At 57.7% G+C, this 10064-nt stretch overlaps 1 protein-coding gene across 1 annotated transcript in view; it reads left to right on the plus strand.

Moving 5' to 3' along the window:
- The window catches only part of ABCF3 (ATP-binding cassette, sub-family F (GCN20), member 3), a 12164-nt gene extending 2107 nt beyond the window's left edge, over positions 1-10057 (plus strand). Inside the window, exons 2-20 of the mRNA XM_009331205.1 lie at positions 227-282; positions 2071-2168; positions 2285-2407; positions 2683-2949; positions 3156-3236; positions 3790-3849; positions 4196-4252; positions 4477-4499; positions 5164-5219; positions 5368-5568; positions 5737-5813; positions 6044-6088; positions 6422-6554; positions 7194-7282; positions 7486-7577; positions 8190-8322; positions 8699-8786; positions 9628-9792; positions 9869-10057. Of these exons, the coding sequence (XP_009329480.1) occupies positions 227-282; positions 2071-2168; positions 2285-2407; positions 2683-2949; positions 3156-3236; positions 3790-3849; positions 4196-4252; positions 4477-4499; positions 5164-5219; positions 5368-5568; positions 5737-5813; positions 6044-6088; positions 6422-6554; positions 7194-7282; positions 7486-7577; positions 8190-8322; positions 8699-8786; positions 9628-9786 (1838 nt within the window). The 3' untranslated portion in view covers positions 9787-9792; positions 9869-10057. The remainder of the gene's footprint in view (positions 1-226; positions 283-2070; positions 2169-2284; positions 2408-2682; positions 2950-3155; positions 3237-3789; positions 3850-4195; positions 4253-4476; positions 4500-5163; positions 5220-5367; positions 5569-5736; positions 5814-6043; positions 6089-6421; positions 6555-7193; positions 7283-7485; positions 7578-8189; positions 8323-8698; positions 8787-9627; positions 9793-9868) is intronic.
- Positions 10058-10064: the final 7 nt, after the last annotated feature.

The raw sequence follows: 10064 nt of genomic DNA on the forward strand, positions 1-10064 counted from the left end.
TCCCCCTCGCAGGTGCACCCCTCTTTCTCTTCCTGCTGCTGCGCTGTTGTCAGCAGCACTTGGCTGCCCGCGGGGCAAGCTGGGGTGGAAGGAGAGGAGCCACCCTTTGGTCCCCTCGTCCCGTTGGGGAGGGGGCAGTCCTGCCTGGTTGTGGGCAGCCGCTAAGGCAGCGCTTGGTGGAGCCTCCCTGGAGCACGTGCTCACCAACCCAACTGTCTTGTTGCAGCGGATGCCAGCGTGGACCTGCTGCCGGGGCTGTTGCTGAAGAGAGGCCAGACCTCGGTAAGCGGGGGGCCGTGTCCTCGTTCGTAAGCCAGCAGACCCCATGGGAGCAACTGACACGCAGGGCTGCAGGTGCCCTGCCCTGCTCCAGTCACCTCGCCCTCGGAGAGCAGCCGGGACAGGCAGTCGTCCCGGTGAGGGGCACAGCTGTGGGGGGTATGGCTTCTCGTCAGGTTCACTGTCATTTGAGAAACTCTTGACCTTGGTCTGGTAGAGAGGCTCAACAGAAGTTAACAGCTTATTAATTTGACAAGATCTGTTTCGCCAAAACTTCCTAATGAGCTTCAAAACGTGGTTGATGCAGTGGTGGCGCTCCGAGTGCAGCTTCTCTGACTTTCATGAGGGCCTTTGGCTTCTGCAGCAAGGCCTTTGATTGAGAAAATAGGATGTACCGGGATGACATCTTGCCATACTCAATGAGAGAGAAAATCCTGGGTAATGGTTAGACATTGGACGTTACAGATGAGGAGCTAGCAGGGAGCAGCTGTTTTCCAGAGAGCTGCTGCAGGGAGGTCGTAAGCCCAGCTTGAGAAATGGCTGTGGGTTGTCACGGCTTGAGAAGTAAGATCAGGAGTTATCAGTTACGTTCCATGACCTGGAGGAAATCGGAACATCTTTGCCGATGAAATGTGTGGCTGCTCAGGAGTGACCCGGCTTGCCCTCTTTGTTGGATGAGCCAAAGTTTGAGTACGGGTGAGTTGTGATTGTGCATCTGCGAAGCGAAGACGGCGGTAGCTGTACGGGGTGGGCAGTCTCTCTACCAGGCTGGTCTCTTGTGGAGCTGTCCCTTCCTGGGGTAACGTGGTGAGGATGAGAACCCCTCGCTTGGAGGCTGAGAGCTAACGTGATCCCTGCGTGTCTGAATGGGAGTCTTAAGTGAAAGCTGGCAGCTGTTGCTGGTTTTGGCACTGGAGTTGTTGCTGCTGGGTTCGCTCTCTGGCTCTCATGTCCGCAACTCAAAAAGGATCTTCAGAAAAATTGGAGACAATTCAGAGAAGGTCTCAGGAGGCCTCTCAAGTTCTGGAGGACATGTCTTACTGGGAGATTCAGGGAGCTCGGTATAGCTTACAGAGTGACTCAGTCTGTCTGTAGGTACGGGGTCACAGCTCCAGTAACAAGATGCTCTTCAGTCTAGCATGCAGGTCTGTAACATGCTCCGGTGGCTGCGGAGTTGCCTAGAAATATCTAGGAGTGTTCTTGGTCAGCCACAAATATTTGACTTGACGCAGGAATAAGGTGGAGTGGGCTGAGAGCCTGGCCAAGGCCAGAGGCCAGGTTAAAATGCTTGGCTCCTTCTTGCCTTCAGTTTTAATTAAATGCTTTTTGTCTCTGTCTTGATTGATCCACCATGTAAGCTGAGTTTGTTCCAAACTGGCTAAAGTTTAACATGCCTCGTGGTCTAGGACAAGGGTGGGTGTAGCGAGTAGCGGAGGAGGCACTGGGATCGCAGGTTGCTGCTGTTGAAGTGACTTGGCTGACCAGGTCCCCGGAACTAGAGAAATTGGCCGTACGTTAGGGTCAGCCAAACCCTTTGCCTTGCTGAGGCAGAGCTGTTGTGTATGAGCCATTGATTTAGGACTTCATTCCTGAAGTGACTTCCTGGTCTGATTAGCTTCCTCAAAATGCGCTTGAATCTGTCCCGGTTCCCCTGTCCTACCTCCCTCCTGCCCTCCTGTCCTTCCTTCCAGGCGTGAGGGGTTGATTGACCTCTTTTGTCGTGGAGGTGGGCTTTTGGGGCTTTTGCTGAAGATGCTCCCTCTTCTTTAAACTCTCTGCTTTGTGCCCCAGATGGTGAACGCGAAGAAACTGGAGAAGGCGGAAGCCAGGCTGAAAGCCAAGCAGGACAAGAGGATGGAGCGGGATTCCCTGAAGTCATCTGGTCCTCTGTGAGTATGGAGCGCGCCGCCAACATCACCATCCCGCTCTGCTGAGTGTGGCTGGGATCTGGCTGTACCAGAGCCTTCACGCTGAGCCCCCTTCTCTGTCTTCTGCCTGCCCACAGGGTCCTTGAGGAGGCGTCTGCCAGCCAAGCTGCCAGCAAGAAGGAGACTCGCATGGAGTCATCAGGCAAGAACAAGTCGTATGATGTGCGCATCGAGAACTTCGACGTGTCCTTCGGTGAGCGGTGAGTGCAGATGGGGAGGTGGGACAGATCCTGGCTGGGGTTTTGGACCATGGGTCATTGAGACCGGATTGGAGAGCGGTTGGGAAACGACAGAGGGTATGGGAAGGATCAGAAAGCAAGGTGGGCACCTGGCCCTGTTGGCTTTGGGCAGGAGAAGTCTGCGATGGTTGCTTGGCCCCAGCACAGCCTGAAATATGCTGGGGGCAGGTGGCTGCCGGTTATCTCCCTCTCCGTGGGGCAGTCTGACCAGGTGCCTGCCTGTTCTCTCGCTTTAGTGTCCTACTGGCGGGAGCAGACCTGAACCTGGCGTTTGGACGGCGCTACGGGCTGGTGGGCCGGAACGGGCTGGGGAAGACCACGCTGCTGAAGATGATCGCTAGCCGGAGCCTGCGCATCCCCTCGCACATCAGCATCCTCCATGTGGAGCAGGAGGTGGCGGGGGATGAGACGCCGGCGCTGCAGAGTGTGCTGGAGTGTGACACCACTCGTGAGAGTCTACTGCGGGAGGAGAGGGATCTGACGGCTAAGATTAATGCCGGCAGGTGAGATGTTGCCGCTGGGTTTCCAGCCCTTCTATGGCTTCTTGACCGCTAGGTCTCGTTCTGAGGTCTCTCACTTCAGACGGAGGGCTCCAGCAGGGCTGGGCTGCGTCTTGCCCACCTTAGTCCTGCTTGGGAAGATCAGCCTCCCCCAGCACTCAAACCCTGACCCCCGTCAGTCCCACACACTCCTCTTTGTCCTGTCCCAGGGGAGAAGGGACAGAAGGTGCCAGGCTATCGGAGATCTACGCGAAGCTGGAGGAGATTGAGGCAGACAAGGCCCCAGCGAGGTGAGACGGCCCTGTGGGCACTGCTGTCTGTTGGCATGGGCAGTGATTTGGGGCATGGGGTATGGAAGGGTGATGCTGTGGCCCTGGGATCCAGCATGTGGGGACAGGGGGGCTCTCCCTACTGCTCTTCTTGTCTCTTCTTCTGTCACAGCTCTGCTGGATTAGGAGTAGTCAAGCTTCCCCCCCTGAAACTAGAGGGATTTCCCCCCCCCCCCAAAATGGCTTGCATTGTTGCTGCTGCTCCTCTCAGACCTCCCCAGGTTCCTGGTGTCTGGGGAACGTTTCTGGGATGTTGGTGGTAGTGACTCTCTTCCTGGTCAAAGAGCTGAAAGCTTCTTGTGAATCTCCTGGGACTTCACGTGGATGCTGTGCCCTGCTGGGCTGCGTTTCCCAGCCAAGCACTGCTCTTGGGCACGCAATGAAGTTTTCCTGTGCCAGAATGGCCTTAAACCATGCAGCAGAGTCCCCACAGCGACTGTGGGTCTGAGACATCAGACTCTGCTCTGCTGTTGGATGCTGTAGCTGGGTTCCAGTTCTCTCCCCTTTTCCCCAGGGCATCCGTCATTCTTGCTGGGCTGGGCTTTAATGCAAAGATGCAACAACAGACAACCAAGTAAGTCTCCAGGTTCTGGGCATCGAGACAGAAGTGGGTCTGGGGAGACGCTGCTGCTCGCGAGCCCGCAGTCACTGATATGGCTGTAAGGGAGGGGAGCCCTGTGGGAGAGCGAGGGTCTATTCCTGCCCGTCCGATGTGGTCTCCTGCCCTGGGGGTGCCAAGCCACCTGCCTGCTGGACCATGGATCTTGTGCTGCGCCCGAGATCTCTGCAGGGACATGCTGTCTCTGGGTGACAGCAGAGCTAAAAGGGCCACGGGAGAACAGGGAGCCTGGCAGGCAGGCAAACACAGAGCTGTTCTGCGTTAAACAGTAACCCCTCTCTGAAACCTCTTCTCTCCTCAGAGAGTTTTCCGGAGGCTGGAGAATGAGACTGGCCTTAGCCAGAGCCCTGTTTGCCAGGTTGGTGTCCAAGCCTTCATGCCATGGGGTTAACCCTCCTTGCTGCCCATGCTGCGAGGTGCAGGGGTGCTGCCTGGGAGTCCTCTCGACTCAGGCTGTCGGGGTGGGGAGCGTTGGAGGCATTGCAGCTCTGTGTGTGTGGTGAAACACGCTCTGCACTGATCCTGTGCTCTGTTTGCTTCTGATATGTCTTGTATGAAAAATCCATGTCTTGTTTTTCCTAGGCCAGATCTCCTTCTGCTGGATGGTAAGTCGATACTGTGAGTCCCCTCCGACACCGCCGCTGGGCCCGCCTGTGCCCTTGCTGGGGTTGGGAGCGCGCCGTGGCCTTTAGCTGCCTGCTCAAAATAGCCCTGCGTGACAGGGCCGGTGCTGGCAGGGCTGCCGGTGCTCCCCTGGCATGGCGGGCAGAGCTGGCAGTGGTGCGGGGAAGTCTGTTTCTGTAGCCACTTTCACTGCGCTCAGCAGAGCTCTGCCCCGTGTCCCAGCCGGGTGGTCTGCATGTCATCGTGCCCCAAGCAGTCCCTTTCCCTCACCTGTCCCTGTGATGGGTCCTGGCTGCCAGCCCACTCTGGGGGGAGTCCCTTCACCGCAGGGGTGACCCCGGCATTGGGCTGGCTCCCTGGGGGGGTGCCCACCTTGGGTGGGGGGGTCTGGGTGAGACGCTGCTGCCAGGCACCAGGGTCCAGGTACCGATATGGAGTGGGGGGAGCATCCCTGGCTGAGCCTTGGCCCCTGTGTGCACCCCCCTCAGCACACCCCACACGTGTGAGTCCCCTGAGCTGTGGGAGCAGGTCCCCACGCAGGGTCTCTTCCTCCGCTATGCTGATCGCTAGCCTTTCCTGTGTAAAAAAGCATAATCCAGCCATCCTCATCCCTCCTGACCTCAGTGCCTCTTCCCCTTTCCTCAGAGCCAACGAACATGCTGGACGTGAGGGCCATTTTGTGGCTTGAGACCTACTTGCAGGTAGGGGGTGGTGGGAAGCCCCGGGACAGAGCAAGGGTGAGGGATGGAGATGTCCTCCAGGCTGGTGTCTCGCCTCGCTGGGTGGTGGGACCAAGCCCTGCACTCTGGCTTGATGATGCTTGGGCCTCCCTCTTGCTGTCTCCTCCAGACCTGGCAGTCGACCATCCTCGTGGTGTCCCACGACAGGAACTTCCTGAATGCGGTGGCCACGGACATCATCCACCTGCACTCGCAGCGGCTGGACACGTACCGCGGGGACTTTGAGAACTTCATGAAGATCAAGGAGGAGCGGCTGAAGAACCAGCAGAGAGAGTACGAAGCCCAGCAGCAGTACCGTGAGCACATCCAGGTACTGGGAGAAGCCAGTAGTGCTGGGACGCTCTCCTCCCAGCCTTATCTCTTTCTCCATGCTTCTAGACCCGTGGATATGGCTCTGTTGTTGCAGGAGGTTTGGCAGCAGAGTGGGGTGGCTAGGGCTGAAGGGGACCTGGGACTCTGATGCTTTTCTCTCTTGTAGGTTTTCATCGACCGCTTTCGCTACAACGCCAACAGGGCATCCCAAGTGCAGAGCAAGCTCAAGCTGTTGGAGAAGCTGTGAGTGCCTGTCCTGCTCCTCTCTGGAGGCGGGGAGGGGGCAGTGCTCATGGGAAGAAACAGAGGTTCCCAGGGCACCTGGGAGATACGGGGATGGTTTGGGGTTTGGGTGCTCTGTCTCTGGTCCACAGGCTTTGGCTAGGATGAGGCATCACAGAGCTGACGCCTTCTGGAGTGAGAACAGACCCCCAGTGCAAGGCACCGTGGTTACGTGTCTCTTCTTCTTGCAGGCCAGAGCTGAAACCTGTGGACAAGGAGTCTGAGGTGATCATGAAGTAAGTGTCCCCTGAGCCCTTGCTCGGAGGGCACCTGGCTCTGTTTCTGACATGAGCTCCTCCTGGGTCCTGTCCCAGCTGGAGCAACCACCCCTTCCTGCGGGCCAGCCTTAGTCTGACAGGGAGCCCAGACAGGCCCCCACGTTCAGGCTGGGTTCCCTTCTGGGGCCAAGGCTGCAGATCCGTGTCCCCTTCTTGTGACCGTCCTTTCCAGAGACCCTACATGGTAGGGAGCCCCCCTGCCACCTGGGGGGTTGCAGCAGTTGTCCTGGGAGGCTGGGAGCAGGGTCTCTGAAGTTCCTGGCCATGTCTCACCTCTTCCTGCCTTCCCAGGTTCCCCGATGGCTTTGAGAAGTTCTCCCCCCCAGTCCTGCAGCTAGACGAAGTAGACTTCTATTACGACCCAAGTCACTACATCTTTTGTTCCCTGTCCGTCTCTGCTGACCTGGAGTCCCGCATCTGTGTGGTATGTGGGATTGCAGAATAACGGTGGCCACAAGGAACCTTGGGAGGTCCCTGCTCAAAGCAGGGCCAGCTTTGATGTTAGGTCAGGTTGCTCAGGTCCTTGTCCAGTTGAATTCTGGCTATCTCCAGGGAGGACTATTTCTCCCATTCCTCTAGGTCCCGTTGCAGCATTTGATCATCCTCATTTTGAGGAACATTGGAATATTTTTCCTAACACCAGTTACAGTTTGTGACTTGCGCCTGTTGCCCTTCATCCTTTCACCGGGTGCCTCTGAGAAGAGACTGGGTCCATCTTCTCTGTAACTCCCCATTAGCTGACAACAGCAGCATGTAGTGGGGGCTCCTGCTACATTGGATGGGGCAGCAGAGAGATGCTATGTGCTTGCAAATGAGGCTGGGACCAGCTAATCCTGAGGCTCGAGGGTTGGGGAGGGAACATCTTCTAGCACTGCTGCCTGTGCTGCTCCTCAGTGATAGAAATGCAGCTTCCAGGTAGCTGGAGTCATTGGTTAGACTCTCGTCCTGCCCCCCTCTGCTGCGTGATCATCCAAGAGAGCTGAAATTCCCCGATAACTGTGCCCCCCGCCCCAAAGTACCTTCGTGGGTTTCACGTTCTCCAATGCTGCTGCTGCTTCTCTAGGTTGGGGAAAACGGAGCTGGCAAGTCGACCATGCTAAAGATCTTAATGGGGGAGCTGGCACCAGTCAGAGGGATCAGACATGCTCACAGGTACCTGGTAGGAAGGGCTGGGGAACTGGGAGGAATGGTGCAGTTGGAGGGCTTCTGGGCTGTGCTTTGGAGTGATGGGTGCCCGAGTGACGGGGATGGGTCCTGCACACCCACGCATATGCCCCCCTTCCTGTAGCTGCAGCTGCGAGCGCCGTGGTTGCAGGGCCTGGTACCAGCTCGCAATCTCTCTTCTCATTCTGCAGAAACCTGAAGATCGGTTATTTCAGCCAGCACCATGTGGATCAACTGGACTTGAACATCAGTGCTGTAGAGTTGCTGGCAAGAAAGTTCCCAGGTGAGTTTTGGAGATCCCAGAAGATTTGGGCCATTGAGGTCTCCTTTGCCACACGTGGAGCAGCACTGCTTTGTTCTGTGGCCCTGGGCAGAAGACTTTTTCACATCAGTGCTTGAGGGATACCGCCTGCTCTGGGTTAACTCCCCACGTCCAGCACAAGTTCAGGACGCCAGCCGTGAGAAGCTGAGCTGGTTGTGCAGGAGTAGCTGGCAGTCTGCAGACCTCAGGCTGGTGCCGTGGCTGGGTTTTGGGGGCAGATGACCCACTTTCCTGCTGGGCACAGAACGAGCACCGGCTCCCCCATTCCCAGCTGCCAAAACCTCCCGCTCTCTTCTCCACTTAACATTACGTAATGTGGCGACCGGGGATTGGGGGCGGCGTCACTTGGAGTCGGTCACCAGCCCTGCAGCCCCTGTCCTGATTGTGTCGGTCAGGTTTTCCCCGCAAACCCCCTGCTTGGGAGGGAATTGCCTGGAAGCGGCTGCTGAATTCCTCCCCCGCCATGCTGGTCTGGCACAGGCTGCCCGGCCATGGCACCCGCTGAGCTCACGGCGCCGAGGGCCCTGTGTCACGCTGGGTGTGCCATAGCTGTGTTGTGACATGCTCCTGCAGGGAAGACGGAGGAGGAGTACCGGCATCAGCTGGGGAGCTACGGTGTCTCGGGGGAGCTGGCCGTGCGTCCCGTGGCCAGCCTGTCTGGAGGTCAGAAGAGTCGCGTGGCCTTTGCCCAGATGACTATGTCCTGGTAATTTTCTCCCAGATGCTGTTAATTTTTGCATGGCTCCATCCCTGGAGTCTGCTTCACCGGGAGGAAAGCAGGCATCGAGGGACTTTCCACTGCCCCGCAGAAGCCTCGTCCTTGGGACTTTTGTGAGGAGGGAGGTTGTCACCCTGGGGGGACTGTGTGGAAGGAGGCAGGTGGCTTTCTGCTGCTTTGGGCTCACAGGGATAAGAGATGTCCCTGGAGCTGGGCAACGCCGATCTTGGGGCCATGCAAATGCCGGTGGCTGTGGCTTTTCATGGCTAACGCAGCAGCCTGGTGGAGGTCCCTGCAGCGCGAATGGGTGTGGACCCAGCCCGGGCCTGTTCCGGTGCATCCTCAGAGCCGTCTTCTCTTCCAGTCCAAACTTCTACATCCTGGATGAGCCGACAAATCACCTGGACATGGAGACCATTGAGGCGCTGGCAAAGGCACTGAATAAGTTCCGGGTAAGGCTCCCTCGGTGAGATCTCCTGTTTTTTCTAATGCTCTCCGCAGCCTCTAGCTTGGGTTACTTGGTATTTCAGCCAGAGGTGGACAGTCAAATACCAGTGATGGCTTCAAGTCCAGGACAGAAGTTGGGATGGGTCAGTCACATTTCTGCCTTAGCCGTCCATCCTGGTGGTTTGTTTGACTTGCTGGCTTTGGCTAGGGGTGGCTGAGAGAGGCAACAGCAGACCAGAGAGAACCTTGTCCCCCATCTTGGCCGGTCACCTACGCTCTGTGACTTCTGGTGTGCCGCTGTGTGCTGCATGCAGCCCTCAGCCCTGCTTTGGGGCCTCTCAGCTCTTCCTTAGGCACAATTCATGGCTGATCTCCAAAGCCTCAGCCTCCAGATACCACTGTGATCAACCTGGTTCTCACTGTTTTATGGTTGCTCAGGTTGGGGCAGCTTTCCTGTGAAAGAAAAGCTTAACTGAGGTTGCTCAGGGCCTGGCCCAGCCACCTTTTGACTGTCGTTGACTCCACCTGGAATCTCTGTCCTTGCAGTTGTCAGAGACTTGGAGAGCCAGTAACAAACCCTGCACTTGCTTTCCAAGGCCGGGGGTTAAATACGTTACTGCTGCACATGCCTCCTCCATACGTCATCTGTCTGTCCCCCTGAATGAAGGAAAGGCTGGGATTAGATCCCTGCCAGTGAAGTACCCTTGAGTTTTCCCTGCAGCGGATGGAAACCTGAAGTCCTGGGCAGAGGCTGGACAGGGGCGCAGGATCTCCGTGCCACCAGCGCTGGGCCCTGGGTTGTGCTCCGCTAAATTCCCTTTTTTATCCCCCCTTGTGTGTTGGCAGGGTGGTGTAATTCTGGTGTCCCACGACGAGCGCTTCATCCGCCTGGTGTGCCAGGAGCTGTGGGTGTGCGAGAATGCCACCGTGACCCGCATCGAGGGCGGCTTCGACCAGTACAGAGACATCTTGAAGGAGCAGTTCCGGAAGGAGGGTTTCCTATAAGGGGAGGTAGGAGCCGGATTGCGCCGGGGGCTGGAGTGCAAAGCCTGGCCGCCTCAGCATCCATCCCAACTGTGCCTGGCAGAGCGCCGAGGACGCTGCTGCCCGCATGGACCGTCAGCCATGCCATCAAACTGCCACCTGAACTGCTCTCCCCTCCTGGGGCCGGGCGGAAGGACAGCGAGGGAGCAGGAGCCCGGTGCTGCGCGTGGCCTGGGGCACGCCGGGGGCTCTGCCGTCGGCCGGGGCTACGCCTGGCACTGGGCACACGGGAAAGGCTG

The sequence above is a fragment of the Pygoscelis adeliae genome, unplaced genomic scaffold, assembly GCF_000699105.1.
Source record: "Pygoscelis adeliae isolate BGI_AS28 unplaced genomic scaffold, ASM69910v1 Scaffold479, whole genome shotgun sequence".
Lineage (NCBI taxonomy): Eukaryota > Metazoa > Chordata > Aves > Sphenisciformes > Spheniscidae > Pygoscelis > Pygoscelis adeliae.